The 21802-nt window shown below is 47.2% G+C and overlaps 3 protein-coding genes across 3 annotated transcripts; all 3 read right to left on the bottom strand.

Moving 5' to 3' along the window:
• Positions 1-1211: 1211 nt before the first annotated feature.
• Positions 1212-4064, bottom strand: LOC147099566 (ferritin heavy chain B-like). Its single transcript, XM_085969815.1, has 4 exons — positions 3877-4064; positions 2409-2555; positions 1887-2012; positions 1212-1540 (listed from the first exon to the last, which is right to left on the bottom strand). The coding sequence occupies exons 1-4, from the start codon at positions 3976-3978 to the stop codon at positions 1388-1390; spliced, it is 528 nt and encodes a 175-aa protein (XP_085825941.1). The 5' UTR covers positions 3979-4064; the 3' UTR covers positions 1212-1387.
• Positions 4065-9259: 5195 nt separating this feature from the next.
• LOC147099565 (ferritin heavy chain, oocyte isoform-like) lies at positions 9260-11805 on the bottom strand. Its single transcript, XM_085969809.1, has 4 exons — positions 11648-11805; positions 10300-10446; positions 9933-10058; positions 9260-9551 (listed from the first exon to the last, which is right to left on the bottom strand). Exons 1-4 carry the CDS (start codon positions 11747-11749, stop codon positions 9396-9398), a joined length of 531 nt encoding a protein of 176 aa, XP_085825935.1. The 5' UTR covers positions 11750-11805; the 3' UTR covers positions 9260-9395.
• A 3553-nt stretch (positions 11806-15358) lies between these two features.
• Positions 15359-18184, bottom strand: LOC147099564 (ferritin heavy chain, oocyte isoform-like). Its single transcript, XM_085969814.1, has 4 exons — positions 18025-18184; positions 16543-16689; positions 16036-16161; positions 15359-15687 (listed from the first exon to the last, which is right to left on the bottom strand). Exons 1-4 carry the CDS (start codon positions 18124-18126, stop codon positions 15535-15537), a joined length of 528 nt encoding a protein of 175 aa, XP_085825940.1. The 5' UTR covers positions 18127-18184; the 3' UTR covers positions 15359-15534.
• Positions 18185-21802: the final 3618 nt, after the last annotated feature.

The following is a 21802-nucleotide window of genomic DNA, read 5'->3' as shown; positions in this document are numbered from 1 at the left end:
CCAGTATATAAGTGTTGTGGCAGGATTGCTGGGGCAGATTTGCCCTGACCTTCGAATAGTAAAGACCTGTTTGTTTGTTACTCCTGAAGTCTGTGTCGTTATTAACAGTACAACCCACAGACTTTACAAAGCTGATATGGCAATTGTTGATTCTCCTCCACCACCACCTCATCAATTGTAATCCCCTTATGAGTTCAGTGAGCTCCAACATTGCTGGTCTGTGCAGCAGTTATTTGTTTCTCTACCCAGAAAGGCTATAGCAGTAGTGGCAAGTTTGTTAACGGAGTTACCCCCACTAATGACTGATGGGGATCTGTAGCAGTTTACTGAATACAAACTGCTCTTCCCCAGGGAAAATATAATTCTTAGAGAATGCTAAACCAGAGCTTTCTCTTCATTGGACTGAAATGACAGAACACAGTCACAGCAAATCATCCTTGTGTTTATTATAACTTGTATTTCATTGTAGTGGCTAAATTATAACTCTCCAAGCTCTCAAGGGCAGGGGGAATATTCATCACCATGCCAACAAGTACTTCTATTTAACTGCCTAGAACCCAAGCTTTGGAATGCCCTCCCTAAACCTCTCTGCCTCCTTTAAGACTCTAAAACCTACTTCTTACCTAGCTTCAGGGGTCCCTGGTCCCATTAGCTCATTTGGCTGAACACACCTTTGTACATTAAGCTGTTGTATTACAGCATTGCAGTTTGTTTGCAACACAAGATTGGCAAATTTCCAAGAAATACATAGAATATCAAAGTTAAATAGATTAAAATTACCCCGGCAAAAAATATAACTGTTCCCGTTGGTGGAAGGGTCGAGAACCAGAGGACACAGATTTAAGGTGATTGGCAGGGGGCCCAAAGACAACATGAGGAAAAACTGAACGCAGCGAGTGGTTAGGATGTGGAATGCACTGCCTGAGAGGGTGAAGGTGGCAGACTCAATCTCTGTTTCCAAAAAGGGAACTAGACAAGTACCTGAAGGATAAAATGGCAGGGCTCCAGAGAAAGGGTAGGGTATAGTACTAGCCAAAGTGCTCCTGCAGAGAGCCAGCATGGGCTCGACAGGCCAAATGGCCTCTTGTGCTGTAACCATTCTATGACCAAATCCCATGACAACACTGCTGCACAGCCCAGTGTAATACTGGAAATGTAACCAAGTTATGTTAACTGGAACAAAAACCACTAAAATTTACAAGGAGACAAAATCCAGTCAAATATAGAACAGTTTATTTACAGTTAGTGACATTTCACATTAAGAGCCCAGGTCTCTCAGCTCTTGCACAAAGTCACAAACCATCATTCCCTACAGGACAGGCATCTCGCACACAATTACAAATACAAGTACTAAACACAATAGGCTTCATCCCTGCAGTCAGTTTAGTCACTCTTCCCCCAGGGTGTGCTTGTCAAACAGGTACTCCCCCATGCCATTCTCAGGGGCTCCCAGTCTCTTCAAGTTGGTGATGTGATCTCCAAGCTTCTTGATCATCTTCACTTGCTCATCCAAGTAGTGGGTCTCCAGGAAGTCACACAACTGGAAAAAGAGGGAAACTAGTTATGTCCAGCAGCAGATTTCAAGGAACATCCTAGCTTCCCGAAAGAGTTCAATCCACTTGGACTGCAGGATAGTGTTGTGGTGCAATTGAGATTAATGGAATTACTGCATCATTAGATTAAACTTCCTGCAGAATAGGGGCATAGATCCTAAAATCACTGGGGCACATTCACTAGTCAATGTCCACAGTAGGCCAACCTCCCACCACTCAAAAACCTAAAAGGCAGCAACACAAAGCTATTGGGCGTGAAGATCTTTTGAATAGGCTCACAGTACCACCACCTCCAACTTAACAAATGCCCACATTACAGCTTCAAGAACTTACATGAGGGTCAGTCCTAACAGTGGCGAGTTTGTGCAGATCCAGCAGACTCTGGTTGACATTCTTCTCCAGCTGCAGAGCTCTCTGCATCGCCTCCAGACCATTGCTCCACTCATCCTGCTCTGGTTTCTGGAAAGGGAAATTCAGACAATTCACTGTACAATGGAATAAACAAACAAACAAGTATTGAAGGAAATTAGGGGTGCAAATATCTAATGTTACCATGAACCAATGTGTTAGAAGAAAATAGAACTACAGCATTAAGCCAACACAACTACTGGAGTCAAATAACAGATGTAGTTAAGGGGAAGCTAGATAAGTACTAGGGAGAGGTGTATAGAAGGATATGCAGATAGGGCTAGATGAAGCACAGTGGGGGGTGGCTCGTGCAGTATAAACTCGGTCATAGACCCACTTGGCCAAATGGCCTGTTTGTTATAAATTGGAACCAATGGCTTTAGAAAGTATTTGAAACAATCAGTCTACGGGTCCCAGACAGAAGGTCACTTGTTCATCGAGCCAAACCTTGATGTCCTCCAAGATGATTCGGCCTCCACGCCGATTCTGGAATTTCATCAGTTTCTCAGCGTGCTCCCGTTCCTCGTGCGACTGCTCCTTGAAGAACTCGGCAAAGTGACGCAGGGCAACATCATCCCGGTCAAAGTAGAAGGACTATGGAGAGATCAGAAAAGTCGTTGGGTATCCCATGGCAGATCTATCATGGGTATTGTACATAAAGCCAACCTGGATTTTGCTTTAATTCAAAGGGTTCAATTCTCACTGAACTTGTGGTACATGGAAACTAGCACAGGCCTACTTACTTCACTAACCTGGTAGCAAGTGGACAATCTGACCCCTAGCAATAGGGAAACTGGCCAATGGAAATGGCAAAAGAACCAGAGGCTACAGGAGGAAACTCAAGTGCATGCACTGCCTGAAAGGATGGTGGGAGCAGATTAAATAGTAACTTGCAAATATTGGCCCAGATCTATTGCCAAGGGGCACTAGAAACAAACCCATTAAAGTAGAGTCTAGTCACAGTGCACAGTTCATGTAGTACATCAAAGAGGAGAAACTGGTCTGAGTCTTACTGGCTACATTCATCCCATGGAACTAAAATTACCACAAGCAGCATTAATTTGGCACCTTCAACACTAATCAAGGCATTTCAGAGGAGAACCACATACCAAGGAATAAAGGTTCATAAACCTTCAGAATTTGAAGTGCTTGGTCAAGGTCAAGAAGTAGGAAAGCAGAGTTAAGGGAGAGTTCCCGAGTAGGGTCAAAGTGGCTAACGGATTTACCACCAGTACGGCAAAGGGAGTTAGCGAAAAGACAGAAGGGCACAAACTGAGTTAAAACTAAGGTTAATATTAGGAACAGGAGTTGGCCATTCAGCCACTCGAGCCTGCTCCACCATTCAATTTGATCATGGCTGACCTGTAGCTTTACTCCATCCCCCTTGAGGCACTTACCCAAGAAAAGCATCTGTCTTGAAAGCTCCAATTGTCCCAGCATCCACAGCTGGGGGGAAAAGCAGGTAAAGAAAAAAAGTGTTCCACATCTCCACCACCCTTGTGAAAAAGTGCCTCCTGACTTCCCTCCTAAAAAGGGCTATTTCTAATTTTAAGATTACATCCCCTTATTGCAAAAGCAAAGTAGGGAAAGGCCATGGAGTGATTTAGAAGTGAGGATAACAATTCTGATTTCCACACATTGGAATACACTCTGCATCCAAATATAAACTTCAACAACACACTCAAGAGCCCAGGAAAGAGAGTCATTAAGATACTCAGAATATGGTTCAGTTACTGCAAGGACCAGAGAGGCAGTTTGTTAATGGACACACAAAATGATAAATTGCATTATATTTTAGCTTTAAAAAATGAATTTACTGTGCATAGATTGAGGGGTGGGCTAGACACAGCACAGAATTTAGTAAAGTAACATTACATAGTCTCCATTGTGAAGTGATCAGAAATACAAGACTCACCATGGAGAGATAAACATAGGAGGAATAGAACTCCATGTTGATCTGCTTGTTGACAGCATCCTCACAGTCCTTGTGGTAGTTCTGACACACTTGAGAAGCCATCCTAATTATTATTTTTTGCTAAATCTAAACTTTGTTGAAGTAAGAAGCTGGAATTTAACCAACCCCCCAAACTCCTACTATTTATACCGCTGGATAATCCAGGGCGTGGCCGCCTAGATGATGAGTGACATTCCTCAATACCCAATCAGAAGTGGCAGCCTCTCTCAGAGCACCAATCAAGTAAAGGGAGGAGGGGAGATGACTCCCAGAGCCAATCAGAACTTTGAAAGGGGGTCGTCCGGCCGGATTGCCTCCCTCTCTTCCGTGGCCATGTTCGCGCCCGGGTGGCCCTGGAGCTGGAGCACGCGGTGTCCGCCGGCGCGCTCGATCACTTTCGTGACCGGTGGGCGCCGCGGCGACTGGAGTGCATAATTGGGCTGGAGAACCAAATTTTAATTTGATTATTAAGGTTTATTTGGAGTTTTTATTGGTTTATTTACAGTTTTATAGTTTATTTACAGTTTTTATTGTCTAAATTTAAGGGTTCAAAAAAAAAGAGGATCAGAACTTTGAAAAATGAGTGTCATTGGCTGACAAGGCAATAAGGACCCCAAGGGCAGGGGATGGTAGCCTAGTGGTTAAGTTACTGAACTAGTCATCCAGAGGCCTTGAACTAATGATCTGAAAGACCTGGGTTTAAATTCCCACAGCAGCTGGGGAATTTAAATTTATAGAAAAAAAAGAAGGATCCCAATCGCCCTGACTTTTCTCAAACACAGTTTGAATATCTGGAATCACAGGCTTATCTTTAGGCTAATCGATTGGCACGATTAAATCATCAATCAGAAACACTTAAACCATAAGTGGCCCCTTTTTAAAGGGGCACAAACAATAAGTTCCAAATTATGACAAAACCAACATAAAAACCTTTAAAATTATAATTGAGTTCCCTGGATCCACTCTGCACTCCAGTCCCTCTGGTGCCCACCGGTTATGGAAAGCCTCAAAGGGAACCGTCAGACACCGCGTGCTCCCTCTTCAGGGACACCCAGGCATTGGTTGTAGCCGCGGAAGGGAGGCGGGCAGCTGGAGCGAACACCCCCCCCATCGACCGCACTCTGCCTGGACCAGTTGAGGGCCACCTTGCCCGGGTTAATTGAATCCTCCGTTGTTTGCGAGTCAGTGTCTTTTTAATAGTTCTGCGTGGTTCAGTGGGTTGGTCATTTTCAGGTATCTGCGGGTTTGAGGCAACATCCAACCAGATCAGTGAGTCTGCAAAGCGGGTCAGGAGAATTGAAAGAGCGTGTGATGAATGTGACAAACACAAGCGCTCAGAAGTAAGAGAGGAAATAGCAGAGGCTCTGACCATCATTTTCCACTTTTCTCTGGCAGAGGACTGGAGGGCTGCTAACGTGGTACCGATGTTTGAAAAGGGACCATGTACAGCAGTCACCTCAAAGCACGGGAGAGGTACCACCAACGCTGCCTCTGCAAGATCCTGCAAATCCATTGGCAGGAGAGGCGCACCAACGTCAATGATCTCGCTCAGGCCAACATCCCCAGCATCGAAGCTTTGACCACGCTCGATGAGCTCCGATGGACTGGTCACATTGTCCGCATGCCCGATACGAGACTCCCAAAACAAGCGCTCTACTCGGAGCTCTGGCACGGCAAGAGAGCCCCAGGTGGGCAGAGGAAAGGCTTCAAGGACACCCTCAAAGCCTCCTCGAAAAAGTGTCACATCCCCACCGACACCTGGGAATCCCTGGCCCAAGACCGCACAAAGTGGAGTCGAAGAATCCGGGAAGGCGCCGAACACATCGAGTCTCTTCGCCGGGAACAAGTGGAAGCCAAGCACAGGCAGCGCAAGGAGCGCACGTCAACCCAAGCACCCCACCCACCCGCCCCTTCGACCACCGTCTGCCCCACCTGTGACAGAGACTGTAGGTCCCGCATTGGACTCATCAGTCACCTGAGAACTCGTTTTTAATGTGGAAGCAAGTCATCCTCGGTTCGGAGGGACTGCCGAAGAAGAAGAAGAAGAAGTTTAAAAATGGAGAATGGGATAGACTGAATAATTACAGGTCAGTCAGCTTAACCTCGGTGTTGGGAAAATTATTGGAAACATTTCTGAGCGACCGGATAAATCTTCATTTAGAAAGACACAGATTAATCAGGGACAGTCAGCATGGATATGTTAAGGGAAGGTCATGTCTGACTAACTTCATTGAATTGTTTGAGGAGGTAACAAGGAGGGTCGATGAGAGTAGTGCGTTTGTTGTAGTCTATATGGATTTTAGTAAGGCTTTTGATAAGGTCCTGCAAGGCAGACTGGTCACAAAAGTAAAAGCCCATGAGATCCAAGGCAAAGGGGCAAGTTGGATCCAAAATTGGCTCAGAGGCAGGAAACAAAGGGTAATGGTCGAAGGGTGTTTTTGTGACTGGAAGGCTGTTTCCAGTGGGGCTCCGCAGGGCTCAGTAATGGGTCCTTTGCTTTTTGTGGTATATATCAATGATTTAGACTTGAATGTAGGAAGTATGATTAAGAAGTTTGCAGATGATACAAAAATTGGCTGTGTGGTTGATAATGAAGAAAGCTGAAGACTGCAGGAAGATATCAATGGACTGGTCAGGTGGGCAGAACAGTGGCAAATGGAATTCAATCTGGAGAAGTGTGAGGTCATGCATTTGTGGAGGGCTAACAAGGCAAGGGTTAAATGGTAGGACACTGAGAAGTGCAGAAGATCAGAGGGACCTTGGAGTGCATGTCCACAGATCTCTGAAGTTAGCTGGACAGGTAGATAAGGTGGTTAAGAAGGCATACGGGATACTTGCTTTATTAGCCGAGGCATAGAATATAAGAGCAGGGAGGTTATGCTTGAAATGTATAAAACACTGGTTAGGCCGCAGCTAGAGTACTGCGTGCAGTCCTGGTCACCACATTACAGGAAGGATGTGATTGCACTAGAGAGGGTACAGAGGAGATTTACGAGGATGTTGCCTGGGCTGAAGAATTTTAGCTATGAGGGAAGATTGGATAGGCTGGGTTGTCCTATTTATCCCTCAAATAAAAACAGAAAATGCCGGAGACACTCGGCAGGTCAGGCAGCGTCTGTGAAGAGAGAAACAGAGTCAACGTTTCAGGTCGATGACCTTTCGTCAGAACTGGAAAAAAGCCGGAAATGGAACAGATTCTTAAGCAAGTGAAGAGGCTGGGAAAGGGGGGAGGGGAGGAAAGAACAAAAGGGACGGTCTGTGATAGGATGGACGGCAGGAGAGATTAAGAGACATTGAGAGATATTCAAGGCAAAGGGAGATGGTAATGGGACAGGTTAAGAAACAAAGGATGGCTCTAGATGAAGTGTAAATTGTGCTTTCTTTTAATATTAATCCCTCAACCAACATAACAAAAACAGATGATCCAGTCATTATCACATTGTTGTTTGTGGGAGCTTGCTGTGTGCAAATTGGCTGCTATGCTTCCTACATTGCAACAGTGACTACACTTCAAAAAGTACTTCATGGGCTGTCAAGTGCTTTGAGACATCCGGTGGTCGTGAAAGGCGCTATAGAAATTCAAGTCTTTCTTTTCCCTAGTCTCATTCTTTTGTATTTTCCCACATTATATGCCATTTTCCACCCACCTATCCCGATCCCTTTGTATTTGTAGGTCCGCCTCACCCCCATTATTAGATTTATGCCAGCTTTAAATGATGGTTAACTGCGTATGTGTGTTTTTGTAATGTTTTAAATATTACCTTTTGCACGAGTACATTCCATGTATTTGACATGTACTGGGGTAAGTCTGGTCTATCCGCCGGGGAAAGGATGTTTGAGTTAAGCTGACGGGATTGGGGGGATTGCAGGAAGAGAGGCAATCACTGGGTGTACTCTTTTTGAGCAACCCATAAACAAACAGACTGTAACTAAACTCAAAACAATAAGTGAAACTTAAATTAAATTGAAATTTGGTTGCCGGGGGGTGACGATGCACTCCAGTCCCCGCGGCGCCCACTGGTCGCGGGAGGCCTCAAGCGTGCCGGGGACACTACGTGCTCCATCTCCAGGGCCACCCGGGCACGAACAAGAGACAGGCAGTCGGGCCGAACGACCCCCTGCTGTCTGGACCCAGTTGCTGGCAACCACTGTGTTTAGTGCTGGTTGTGTAGATATTGTCCCACTTGTGAGAAGAGACTATCTGGTATAGACTTGTTTCAGTGATTAATCTCTCGATGTTTGACTGTCCAGGAGGTAAGTACAAATGCAAAGAGGCGAGGAGACTGTTGAATCTTCTCTGGTGGAACAGGAAGTCCAGTAAATCATTGCGATGAGAGTTACTGGCATTTCCCTAAATCTGGCGAGGGAAGGACAGTGCTGGGATTCCGTGGATACCTCGTGCTCCCGCTAGGATCAAAACACTGTGGGATCAACAGCAAAGAACAGGCTAAGAAAGTGCATCAAAGGTGGAATACTGTTGAATTAAAGATGAAATAAGGAAAAGTGGGACTAGTGGACTGACACGTGTTCATGTGATACAGGCATGTTGAGAATAACCTTGGATTTTCACCCAAGGTAGGTCAAAACTCAAAGCTCTAACACTGTGACCAAGTCTCTAATTGGTTATCCTGTAGTTACCTTGCTCTATTCTCCAACTCTCCATTAGGCTTAGAAGTGGCAGCTTTGGCAGTTGGAACCTAGTCCAGTGTGGTTCTAGGCCAATGGGACTCCATGAAGAGAGTATTCATCTCTTCCCCCCCCCACCCCCACAAATTTTCTACAAGAAAGGAATCGCATAAAGGCCAGTTGGAACTCCGATTTGAATTAGGACAATGCCGCTAGACTAGATTGGGTGTTTAAACAAATTGTCTGCAACTTAAAACATCAAATGAAACTTAATTAAAATTTGGTTGTTGGGCGTGATGATGCACTCCAGTCCCTACCGGTCATGGAAGGGCTCGAGCGCGCTGGCAGACACCGCGTGCTCCATCTCCAGGGAGAACCGGGCACAAACATGGCCACAGAAGAGAGCGGAAGGCAGGTGAGCCGAAGAACTCCCTCGACCGCCCGCTGCTTGGACCAGTTAATGGCCTTTTTGGGAAGGCCCAGGAACAGTCCTACGAGGAGGTGCTCCAATCTGCCTGCTCCCTCCGCACCGGGTGACCGAAGATCAAGAGCGTGGGACTGAAGTGCAGCCAAAAATTGAGCAGCACCTTCAAATAATGAAAGAGGGGCTGCAACCTCTCGCATTCTGTGTAAACACAGCCCAGCATAGCTCTTGTCTGAAGACAACCAAATGTTAATCAGAAAATAAGCAACCACTCAAATTTACAAGGACACAAAATCCAGTCCAATGTTGAACAGTTTATTTATAGTTAGTGACAGTCTCACAGCTCTTTGTACAAAGTCACACAACCCATCCCTGAAGGACAGGGTCTCCCCCACAATTATATAAACACAAGTACTGAACACAATAAGCTTCAGTCACTCTCCCCCAGGCTGTGCTTGTCAAACAGGTACTCTCCCATGCCATTCTCAGGGGCTCCCAGTCTCTTCAAGTTGGTGATGTGATCTCCAAGCTTCTTGATCATCTTCACTTGCTCATCCAAGTAGTGGGTCTCCAGGAAGTCACACAACTGAAAGAAAGAAACAAAGTGAAACTAGTTATGGCCAGTAGCAGATATCAAGGAACATGATCTCCCCCCCAACCACTCCCCCCACCCTAGAGTTGGGATTTTAATCCTCTTGGACTGGAGGATAGTCAAGTGGTGTAATTGAGATGATGTAAATTTGCTCCAATGAACCAGTAATTCCTGTACAATAGATGCTAAGAACACCAACAGCTTTATTCTCAATGTCCACATTAGGCCAACTGTCCAGTCCTCTCCCCAACCCACTTAAGGACCCAGGAGAAACACCAACACAAAACGATTGGGCATGGGGAATATTGAATAGGCTCAAGGACAGCAAGGTTCCACCACCTCCAACACACCCAAAAACCCACATTAAGAACTTACATGAGGGTCGGTGTGCCCAGTGGAGAGTTTGTGCAGATCCAGCAGACTCTGGTTGACATTCTTCTCCATCTGTAGAGCTCTCTGCATCGCCTCCAGACCATTGCTCCACTCATCCTGCTCTGGTTTCTGAAGGGGAGAGTCACAGTTCACTTACAATGAATTAAACAAAAATACACAAGACAGCACAAGGAAAACAGGGGTGAAATGCAGCCAGAATTCCATGTTACCATGAACCAATGTGTCACAGGAATATAGAATTACTGCATTAAGCCACCAGAACCATGGAATCAAATTGGAACCAATTGCTTTAGAAAGTATTGGAAACAAGGGGATCCCAACAGAAGGCCACTCATTTATTGAATCCAACCTTGATGTCCTCCAAGATGATTCGGCCTCCACGCCGATTCTGGAATTTCATCAATTTCTCAGCATCCTCGTGTTTCTCATGTGACTGCTCCTTGAGGAACTCGGCAAAGTGACGCAGGGCAACATCATCCCGGTCAAAGTAATAGGACTGTGGAGAGAATTTTAAACAGCTTCATCAGACCTAGATCTTCAAATACAATGCAAGATTATTATGTTTATCTAGTTAGAGAGTTCTTAATCTTGCAAAAAGAGATATAAAAAAAGATAGGAGCAGTAGTCGGCCATTCGGCCCCTCGAGCATGTTCCGCCATTTAATGAGATCATGGCTGATCATCCAAATTCAGTACCCTGTCCCTGCTTTCTCCCCATATCCCTTAAGCCTCAAGATGCCATTGGTTAACTAGCAAAATACAATTCACTTCACTAATCTGAACATGTTGGACAGCTTCTCCTCCCAATAAAAAAACCAGGATGAAAGATTCAACTAGCAAAAAACACAAAACTATAAGCTAATGTTGAGGATTATATTTCATGTCCAGTCAAACTAAACTCTACTGCTGGGTAAGTAGCACCTCCTCCACTTCCTGTCATTCAGATGAGATGTTAAACAGAGGCCCTGTCTGTCCTCAGGTGGATGTGAAAGATCTCAAGGCACTACTTCAGAGAACAGGGGAGTTCTCTCCAGTTTCCCAGGACAATATTTATCCCTCAACCAACACCACTAAAACAGATGATCTGATCATTCTCATTGTTTGTGGGAGCTTACTGTGCACAAATTGGCTGCTCCATTTCCCACATAACAGGTGGCTACAAAGCACTTTGGGAGGTAGTCAAAAGGCACTATATAAATGCTTATTTTTCCAAATCTAAACTAACATTGGGCATGGAAGGAGAAACTTCCTCAATTCCAGTAGTTTTACACTACAATGTAGTGCAAAAGATCTAGGCTCAGTGAACAAGACTTCAACACCAGGATTCCCAGGACTTCACTTCCAGTTAAAGAGAAAGCCAGTGAGGACCTGCCATCATGTCACTCACTACAGTCACCCCACTGAAACTGAACTTTGTTTCATGTCAACAAGCACCAACAGTCACTTGACTAGGTTTGTGCTCTTCTGTTACAAACTCAGGCAGCAGCTGAGCTAGTTCCATATATTAAACCTGGTCAACAGAGTGCAGCTGCTACAAGGAGCAAGCCATTAACTCAACAAGATCACCCTGAAGTACTCACTGCCCAAAGATTGCTTCCCCAGGTAAGGAAGTCAAGAGAAATATAGTTTAAAACCAGTTCATGGAACTGCAGAATTTCCAACTTTTCAGAATACAGCAACAAGGAATACAAGACCCACCATGGAGAGATAAACATAGGAGGAATCGAGCTCCATGTTGATCTGCTTGTTGACAGCATCCTCACAGTCCTTGTGGTAGTTCTGACACACTTGGGAGGCCATCTTCACTATTATCTGTTCTACTATTACTGCTCACTATCACCTAGACAATTCAAGAACTGACTCTTTTTAACCCAAGCTCTTGTATTTATACTAGTGGGGCAGCCTGCATTCAAACAAGGAATGACATCACCAATGATGATTGACAATCGCTGAGAGCCAATCAGGAATCTTTCCTGAATCCAGGCACCAATTAACAAAGGAGAGGGGGTGTGGGGGAGGAGGGGGTGAGACCCAGAGCCAATCAGAGCTATGGAAAACCGGCAGGTTTGGGAGATCAGTCTCGGTGATGTCACTGCTTTTGGGGTCCTTGACCTTATTCAAATCGGAAAGTCTCTCGTTGTTTGATGCTCTCATTTGAATTAAATGACAATTTGCTGCTTTCGAAAAGCTCAAGGCGCTGAGAATCATCCTTCGCTATCGATGTATTTTCCCACAATTGTTCCTTCGTCATCGCTGGGTCAAAATCCTGGAACTCCCTCCCTAACAGCATTGTGGGAGTACCTTCACCGCTCGGACTGCAGCGGTTCAAGAAGGCGGCTCACCACCACCTTCTCCAGGGAGACTCGCGCCGGGCAATAAATTCTGGCCGTTGACAGCGACGCCCACATCCCATGAATTAATATTCAAAAAATGGAATAAATTGATTGGAAACACCTTTGTGTGTTATGGAACCTACACCAGAGTATTATTCATTCACATTTTCAGATTCTGTAGAACCGGGACCCATGAGGCTTGACTTTCCATTAAATATTTCTCCCCATCACACAATCCCTTCGGATGTAAAGACAGGAATTTCTCACAGAAAGACAGGGGTGTATTTTCTAGCCCGTCACTCGGGGAGCTGCTACCAGGGCTGTACTTCTTTGTAGTCAGACTGTAGGAAATGTATCGGCACGGAGCGGGGTGAACATCGACCTCATAGATTTTGTGAGATGCAAACAGTTACCATTAGTGCCATTCTGACCTCAGTGCGGGGAGTGCTTGCAGCTGAACCGTACCCGAGTTCAACATGTTAAATTGGTATAGAACCTCGGTTAGACTACACTTGGAGTACGGTGCACGGTTCTGGCCTCCATAGAATCATAGAATAGTGCAGCACAGAAGGAGGCCATTCGGCCCATCGAGTCTGTCCCGGCTCGTTCAAAGAGCAATCCGGTTAGTCCCACTCCTCCGCTCTTTCCCCAGGAACCTGGAACTTTTTTCTACTTCAAGTATTTATCCAATTCCCTTTTGAAGGCCACTATTGAATCTGTATCCACCGCCCCATCAGGCAGCACATTCCCAATCCTAACCACTCCTTGTGTAACAAAGTTTTTCCTCCTGTCGCCTCTGGTTCTTTTGCTAATCATCTTAAATCTGTGTCCTCTGGTTATTGACCCTTCAGCCATTGGAAACAGTTTCTCTTTATTTACTCTATCGAAACCCTTCATGATTTTAAACACCTCTGTCAAATCTCCCCTTAGCCTTCTCTGCTCTAAGGAGAATATTACAAAAAGGATTTCGAGGCACTGGAGAAGGTGCACATTTGATTTACAAGAATGACAGCAGAACTGAGAGGTTATATCGATCAGGAATGACTGAACAGGCTGGGGCTCTTTTCTCTAGAAATAAGAAGGCTGAAGGGTGACCTAATAGAGGTCTTTAAAATTATGAAGGTGTTTTGATAAGGTAGATGGAAAGAAAATGCTTTCACTTGTGGTCTTTTGTGGTTGCACAATTTATCTGCAGCTTAAGAAAATGTCAAATAAATTTATCAACTTAAATTAAAGTAACATCGGCCAGGGATCAGTTGTCCCTCCTTTTGGTTGTACAATTTATCTGCAAATTTAAGGAAAACGTCAAATAAGGCTTATCAACTTAGATTAGAATGACATCGGCCGGGGTGATGATGCACTCCAGTCCCCGTGGCGCCCACCGGTCTCGGAAGGCCTCGAGCGTGCCGCGTGCTCCATCTCCAGGGCCACCCGGGCGTGAACATAGCCGCGGAACGGAGGCAGGCAATGCTTTCGCTTGTGGGGGAGTCCAGAACTCAGGGCCATAAATATAAGATAGTCACTAATAAATCTAACAGGGGATTCAGGAGCAACTTCTTCAGTGGTTAGAATGTGGAACTCGCTATCACATAGGAGTAGTTGAGGCGAAGAGCAGAGATGCATTTAAGGGGAAGTTTGGTAAGAAAGGAATAGAAGAATATGCTGATCGGATTAGATGAAGAAGGGCGGGAGGAGACTCGTGTGGAGCATAAACCCTGGCACGGAGCAGTCGGGCCGAATGGCCTGTTTCTGTGCTGTAAATTTGATGTAATTCTTAAAACACGGGCGCCTGTAAAGTTTTTCACATCGAGTGAGCTGAAGACTTTGTTTTGTCTGAAACATGAAGCCATCAAACCCGTCAGCACGCAAACCCATCCCGACTCGTAGAATTGCGGCTCATCGTCGTGTGAAATGTGGGGACTCAGATACCCCAGAAATGCCCCCGAGAGCTGCAAAGACATCAACGTGGAATGGCTGAAGACGGCAATTTCATTGCACCCGCTGCAGTTCTCAGCTAAGTTCCTAAATTAGCGTGTAAACACTGGCGTGTTGTAGCTTCAGCATCAACGGTTGAATCCATTCCTGGGGGTGAAGGACACAAATGGAGATGCAGTAGGATTTGGAAAGGATGATTGCTATTTGGTGCGAACTGCACAATGGGCCTGAATACCAATCAATACATTTATGGAGGAGCTGCTGGTATTGGGTTTATACATTGATGGAACAGGCAGGGAGGGGGGAAAGAGAGTTTCAGGAAAAGTATCTATTTAACTTGGGGGTTGTACTTTGTTCATTTAATGAAATACATTTACTCTTTCCAGAAGGATTATATTTTGTGGGAATACAGTTCCACATGGATTCCTCATCCTTCAATACCTTACCCAAGACCATGAGTGTTGGCAGGTCGGTCAACCATGGTGGGGGAGGAGAGGGGTCCCAGAACAAAGCCCAATAGGGTATTCACACTTTCCTAGTAAGATATCTTTGGAATTCTCTACCCCAGAGCACTGTGGATGCTGAATCATTGCCCTTCGTTTGCAACACAAGATTGAAGTATTTGCAAGAAATACCTACAATTGAAAGGAGATCTTTCAACCTGTGTCTGAATATCCAAGTTAAATATAGTCAAATTACAGCAGCAAAAAAAAAATTCATATGACTGTTCCCATTGGCAGAAGGTTCAAGAACCAGAGGCCACCAATTGAAGGTGATTGGCAGGAGGCCCAAAGGCAACATGAGGAAAAACATTTTTATGCAGGGAGTGGTTAGGATCTAGAATGCACTACCCGAGGGTGGTGGAGGCTGATTCAATCGTGGCTTTCAAAAGGGAACTAGAAAATACCAGAAAGAAAAAAATTGCAGGACTACAGGAAGAAAGGGTGGGGGAGTGGGATGAGCTGAAATGTGTCCTGCAGAGAGCCGTACGGGCTCAACGGGCCGAATGGCCTCCTGTGCTATAACCATTCTATGACCGAATCCCATGACAACACTGCTGCACAGCCTAGTGTAATACTGGAAATGTCACCAAGTTATGCTAACTGGAACAAAAACTACTAAAATTTACAAAGAGTCAAAATCCAGTCCAATATTGAACAGTTTATTTACAGTTAGTGACATTTCACATTAAGAGCCCAGGTCTCTCAGCTCTTGTACAAAGTCACAAGCCATCATTCCCTACAGGACAGGAGTCTCGCACACAATTATAAATACAAGTACTAAACACAATAGGCTTCATCCCTGCAGTCACTTCAGTCACTCTTCCGCCAGGCTGTGTTTGTCAAACAGGTACTCTCCCATGCCATTCTCAGCGGCTCCCAGTCTCTTCAAGTTGGTGATGTGATCGCCAAGCTTCTTGATCATCTTCACTTGCTCATCCAAGTAGTGGGTCTCCAGGAAGTCACACAACTGGAAAAAGAGGGAAACTAGTTATGTCCAGCAGCAGATTTGAAGGAACATCCTAGCTTTCCCCTGAGTGTTTAATCCTCTTGGACTGCAGGACAGTCTAGTGGTGCAATTGAGATTAATGGAATTACTGCATCATTAGATTAAACTTCCTGCACAATAGGGGCATAGATCCTAGAATCACTGGGACACATTTACTAGTCAATGTCCACAGTAGGCCAAGCTCCCACCAATCAAAAACCTAAGAAGCACCAACACAAAAGCTATTGGGCATGGAGATCTTTTGAATAGGCTCAAGGTTCCACCACCTCCAATTTAACAAATGCCCACATTACAGCATCAAGAACTTACATGAGCGTCAGTCCTCTCAGTGGAGAGTTTGTGCAGATCCAGCAGACTCTGGTTGACATTCTTCTCCAGCTGCAGAGCTCTCTGCATCGCCTCCAGACCATTGCTCCACTCATCCTGCTCTGGTTTCTGGAAAGGGAAATACAGACAGTTCACTGTACAATGGATTAAACAAACTAGTATTGAAGGAAATTAGGGGTGCAAATGTCTACTCTTACCATGAATCAATGTGTTAGAAGAAAATAGAACTACTGCATTAAGCCAACACAACTACCGGAGTCAAATAACAGATGTATTTAAGGGGAAGCTAGATATGTACTAGGGAGAGGTGTATAAAAGGATATGCAGATAGGGTTAGATGACACACGGTGGGAACTGGTTCGTGGAGTATAAACTCTGTCATGGACCCACTTGGCCTGTTATAAATTGGAACCAATTGCTTTAGAAAGTATTTGAAACAATCAGTCCGAGGGGTTCCAGACAGAAGGTCACTCGTTTATTGAGCCAAACCTTGATGTCCGCCAAGATGATTCGGCCTCCACGCCGATTCTGGAATTTCATCAGTTTCTCCGCGTGCTCCAGTTCCTCGTGTGACTGCTCCTTGAAGAACTCAGCAAAGTGACGCAGGGCAACATCATCCCGGTCAAAGTGGAAGGACTATGGAGAGATCAGAAAAGTCGTTGTGTATCTCATAGCAGACCTATCATTGTTATTGTACATAAAGCCAACCTGGATTTTGCTTTCTTTCAAAGGGTTCAAGTCTCACTGAACTTGTTGTACATTAGCACAGGCCTACTTACTTCACTAACCTGGTAGAGTGGACAATCTGACCCCTAGCAATAGGGAAACTGGCCAATGGAAATGGCAAAAAAAAGAGGCAACATGAGCAAACTCAAGTGCATGAACTGCCTGAAAGGGTGGTGGGAGCAGATTAAATAGTAACTTACAATTATTGGCCCAGAGCTATTGCCAAGGGGCATTAGAAGCAAACCCATTAAAGTCTAGTCACAGTGCACAGATCATGTAGTACATCAAAGAGGAGACACTGGTCTGAGTCTTACTGGCTACATTCATCCCATGGAACTAAAATTACCACAAGCAGCATTAATTTGGCACCTTCAACACTAATCAAGGCATTTCAGAGGAGAACCAGATACCAAGGAATAAAGGTTCATAAGCCTTCAGAATTTGAAGTGCTTGGTCAAGGTCAAGAAGTAGGAAAGCAGAGGAGTTAAGGGAGAGTTCCCCTGAGTAGGGTCAAAGTGGCTGAAGGATTTACCACCATTAAAGCAAAGGGAGTTAGTTAGAGAAAAGACAGAAGGGCACAAACTGATACTTAAAACTAGGAGATTAAGAATATTAGGAACAGGAGTAGGCCATTCAGCCACTCAAGCCTACTTCACCATTCAATTTGATCATGGCTGACCTGTAGCTTTACTCCATCCCCCTCGAGACCCTTACCCAACAAAACCATCTGTCTTGAAAGCTCCAATTGTCCCAGCATCCACAGCTAGGAGGTGGGGGGAGGAGAAAGCAGGTAAAGAAAGTGTTCCAGATTTCCACCACCCTTGTGAAAAAGTACCTCCTGACTTCCCTCCTAAATGGGCTACTTCTAATTTTAAGATTACATCCCCTCATTGCAAAAGTGAAGTAGGGAAAGGCCATGGAGTGATTTAGAAGTGAGGATAACAATTCTGATTTACACACTTTGAATGCAGAGTGTATTCCAAATATAAACTTCAACACCACACTCACAAGAGCCCAGGAAAGAGAGAGTCATTAAGATACTCAGAATATGGTTCAGTTACTGCAAGGACCAGAGAGGCAGTTTTTTAATTAATGCACAAGATGATCAATTGCATTATATTAATTATAGCTTTAAAAATGAATTTACTGTGCATAGATTGAGGGGTGGGCTAGATACAGCACAGAATTTAGTAAAGTAACATTACATAGACTCCACTATGAAGTGGTCAGAAATACAAGAGTCACCATGGAGAGATAAACATAGGAGGAATAGAGCTCCATGTTGATCTGCTTGTTGACAGCATCCTCACAGTCCTTGTGGTAGTTCTGACACACTTGAGAAGCCATCCTAATTATTAGTTTTATTTTAAAAATCTAAGCTTTGTTGAAGTAAGAAACTGAGATTTAACCAACCTCCTAAACTCCTAGTATTTATACGGCTGGATAATCCAGGGTGTGGCCGCCTAGATGATGAGTGACATTCCTCAATACCCAATCAGAAGTGGCAGCCTCTCTGAGCACCAATCAAGTAAAGGGAGGAGGGGAGATGACTCCCAGAGCCAATCAGAACTTTGAAGGGAATCCGTGCGGAGACCCGCGCCTATTACGGGGCTCTGTTCTCTCCGGATCCGTCCAGCGAGGATGCGCACAGAGTTTTGTGGGAGGACCTGCTGAAGGTCGGCCTGGAGGGCGCCGAAAAATTGGATGCTCCTGTGTCTGGAGGAGCTGACCGGCGCCCTCCGCCAGCTCTCTAGGGGGAAGTCCCCGGGGCTGGACGGGCTGACCGTGGAGTTCCACAGGGCGTTCTGGGACGTCCTGGGGGGCGACTACGCGCGGGTCCTGGGGGAAAGTTTGGCGACCGGGGAGATGCCCCTCTCTTGGCGCAGGGCGGTGATTGTCCTGCTGCCTAAGAGGGGCGATCTCCGCCTTCTTAAGAACTGGCGCCCGGTCTCCCTCCTCAGCACGGATTATAAATTTTTTGCCAGGGCCATGTCTGCTCGCCTTGGCACCGTGCTGGCCCGCATGATCCACCCCGACCAGTCCTACACGGTCCCGGGCCGGTCTATCCATGATAACATCCATCTGGTCTGGGACCTGGTCCACCATTCCCAGAGGGCTGGTCTGTCGGTCGCCTTCCTTTCCCTGGATCAGGAGAAGGCGTTCGACAGGGTGGATCACGAGTATCTTTTCGGGACTCTGCGCGCATTCGGGTTCGGGACGCATTTTGTCGCCCGGATCCGACTTCTGTACGCTGCCACGGAGTGTCTGATTAAAGTTAACAGGTCCTTGACGGCGCCCCTTCGCTTCGGGAGGGGGGTGCGTCAGGGATGCCCCATGTCCGGCCAGTTATATGCCATTTGCGTGGAGCCTTTCCTGCGCCTCTTGTGGAAGAGGTTGACGGGACTGGCTCTGCAAGGGCCGGGCGTGGAGGTGGTCCTTTCGGCTTACGCCGATGACGTGCTCCTCATGGTCACGGATCCCGTTGACTTGCGGAGGATGCGGGAATGCCAGCAGATTTACTCGGACGCATCCTCCGCCAGGATCAACTGGGGGAAATGTTCTGGACTCCTGGTGGGTCAGTGGCAGGTGGACTCCCTGCCGAAGGAGTTCAGGCCCTTCGCCTGGAGCACTACGCACCTCCTCTACTTGGGAGTCTACCTCTGCCCGGCCGAGGACGCCTGGCCGGCGAACTGGCACGAGTTGGAGGCCAAAGTCGTCACTCGCTTAGGACGCTGGACAGGATTGCTCCGAGTGTTGTCCTACAGGGGTCGGGCGTTGGTCATAAACCAACTGGTGGCCGCCATGTTGTGGTACCGGTTGGTTACTCTGATCCCTCCCCCTGCGTTTGTCGCCAAGATACAGAAGAAGCTCGTCGATTTCTTCTGGAACAACAGGATGCACTGGGTCGCTGCCGCGGTTCTGTCTCTCCCGCTTAGGGAGGGCGGTCAGGCGCTGGTGTGCCTTCACACCCAGGCTGCGACTTTCCGTCTTCAGACGCTGCAGAGATACCTGTACGTTGAGAATCCTCCAAGATGGTGTGCGCTGGCGACGTATTTTTTCCGCCAGCTGCGCGGCCTCAATTATGACACGCAGCTCCTGTTTGTGAAAGTGGGTGGCACGCGTGCCAGCCTGCGAGAGCTGCCTGTCTTTTACCAGGAACTGCTATGGGTTTGGAACCAGGTCGCTTCCAGGCACAGCTCTCCCCCGACAGGAATGGTGGCTGTCCTTCGGGAGCCACTGTTCAGGAATCCGCACCTCCACGTCCGCAGTTTCGGGTGGCTGGCGGAGCGCAGAGCTGTGGCTGGCAAGGTGACTCGAGTCGGGGACCTGCTCGATGGCGGAGGAGCGGGCTGGATGGCGCCGGAGGAGTTGGTGAGGCGCATGTCCTGGGTCAACGTCCAGCTCGCGGCCGATGCCATCGAGTCGATAAAGGTGAAAGTGCGCCCCGGCACCACGAGGTGTATCGAGGCGGCTCAAGCGTGTGGGGCAATCCCTTCTGAGCTTTCCCCCATTCGGACGGAATTCCTTGTCGGCGCCCAGCCCCGACCCCCCCCTCGGGTGCCGGCGCCTCACAACTTGAGCCGTCTCGAGGAAATACCCTCCGTGCCTTTTCATTCCGCACGGAGAGGTTTCCTGTACGGGCTGCTCCTTCACACCTTCAACTTTGCCATCTTCGCCTGCCGTCCGGACACGCCATGGCGTGCCGTTTTACCTTCCGACGGAGGCGGAGGTCCCCAATGGGGGGCTCTCTATGCGGGAGTCCTCCCTTGTTCTATTGGGGACTTGGCCTGGAGGGTGTTGCACAGGGCGGTCCCGTGCAATAGGTATTTAAGTGGGTTCACGGACTCCCAGACCGCATGTTTGTTCTGCGGTCTGGAGGAGTCCGTATTTCATATTTATATCGATTGTGAGAGGTTGCAGCCCCTCTTCCATTGTTTGAAGGGGCTGCTCCTCAAGTTTTGGTTGCACTTCAGTCCCACGCTCTTGATCTACGGTCACCCGGTGCGAAGGGGAGCGGACAGGCTGGAGGACCTCCTCGTGGGTCTGCTCCTGGGCCTGGCCAAGAAAGCCATTAATTGGTCCAGGCTGCGGGCGGTCAAGGGGGTCGTCCGGCCGGATTGCCTCCCTCTCTTCCGTGGCCATGTTCGCGCCCGGGTGGCCCTGGAGCTGGAGCACGCGGTGTCCGCCGGCGCGCTCGATTACTTTCGTGATCGGTGGGCGCCGTGGGGACTGGAGTGCATAATTGGGCTGGAGAACCAAATTTTAATTTGATTATTAAAGTTTATTTGAAGTTTTATTGTTTTATTTACAGTTTTATAGTTTATTTAGTTTTTATTTGTCTAAATTTATGGGTTCACAAAAAGAGGATCAATTCCACCAAGGGGAGAGGCGGGCCATTAGCTTTAAACTCCCTCTGCTCAGTGGAAGACCTTAAACCTTTACCGAGGCCATTTAACACCGTAGGGCCTGTGACTTGGGGTGTGTGTGGCTCCTAAAAAACCACCCCAGTATGGCTTCGACATCTTCGGCGGTGACGGAGCCAGCAAGAACCTATGCGGCGGTGACAGCCAAAGCCACGGCTGCTCCCGCTCCTTCTGCTGCCCTGTCACCGTTCCGACTTATCACGAAGAAGCTTGGGGTGAAGAGCTACACCCAGCCCAACATGACGATCGAGGCGTGTGTGAAGGCCGTGGCTGGTGTTGTCGGCCCTTCAGCCATCCTCGCCGCCTCGAAGATGTATGGGAAGGCTGTGTTCTTCCTGGAGTCAGAGCGGGCGGTGTCCCTGGCCGTCACCGAGGGGCTCACCGTGGGCGGGACCTTCCTGCCGGTGGACCCTCTCGAGGCCACCGCGCAGAGGGTCGTATTATCTAACGTCCCGCCCTTTATCTCTGGTGAGCTCCTCCTCCCCCACTTGCACCGACTTGGGGAGGTGAGGTCGGGGATCACGCCGATCCCGCTCGGATTCCGGGAGGCCAGCCTTCGCCATGTCTTCTCCTTCCGGCGCCAGGCGTTTGTTTAGCTG

Source organism: Somniosus microcephalus, chromosome 28, assembly GCF_052327205.1.
Source record: "Somniosus microcephalus isolate GS21.2 chromosome 28, FLI_Smic_1.0, whole genome shotgun sequence".
NCBI lineage: Eukaryota > Metazoa > Chordata > Chondrichthyes > Squaliformes > Somniosidae > Somniosus > Somniosus microcephalus.
The sequence above is the reverse complement of the archived record's forward strand: the minus strand, read 5'-3'. Positions and strand labels throughout refer to the sequence as shown.

Excerpts from the sequence above, each read along its gene's own strand:
- LOC147099566 (XM_085969815.1), bottom strand. The coding sequence starts at position 3,978 with ATGGCTTCTCAAGTGTGTCAGAACTACCACAAGGACTGTGAGGATGCT. Across the intron at positions 2,013-2,408 it reads TCATCTTGGAGGACATCAAG|AAACCAGAGCAGGATGAGTG; the intron begins GTTTGGCTCGAT and ends TTCCCTTTCCAG. Across the intron at positions 1,541-1,886 it reads CTGTTAGGACTGACCCTCAT|TTGTGTGACTTCCTGGAGAC; the intron begins GTAAGTTCTTGA and ends CTCTTTTTCCAG.
- LOC147099565 (XM_085969809.1), bottom strand. The coding sequence starts at position 11,749 with ATGGCCTCCCAAGTGTGTCAGAACTACCACAAGGACTGTGAGGATGCT. Across the intron at positions 10,447-11,647 it reads CCTATGTTTATCTCTCCATG|TCCTATTACTTTGACCGGGA; the intron begins GTGGGTCTTGTA and ends TTCTCTCCACAG. Across the intron at positions 10,059-10,299 it reads TCATCTTGGAGGACATCAAG|AAACCAGAGCAGGATGAGTG; the intron begins GTTGGATTCAAT and ends TCTCCCCTTCAG.
- LOC147099564 (XM_085969814.1), bottom strand. The coding sequence starts at position 18,126 with ATGGCTTCTCAAGTGTGTCAGAACTACCACAAGGACTGTGAGGATGCT. Across the intron at positions 16,690-18,024 it reads CCTATGTTTATCTCTCCATG|TCCTTCCACTTTGACCGGGA; the intron begins GTGACTCTTGTA and ends ATCTCTCCATAG. Across the intron at positions 16,162-16,542 it reads TCATCTTGGCGGACATCAAG|AAACCAGAGCAGGATGAGTG; the intron begins GTTTGGCTCAAT and ends TTCCCTTTCCAG.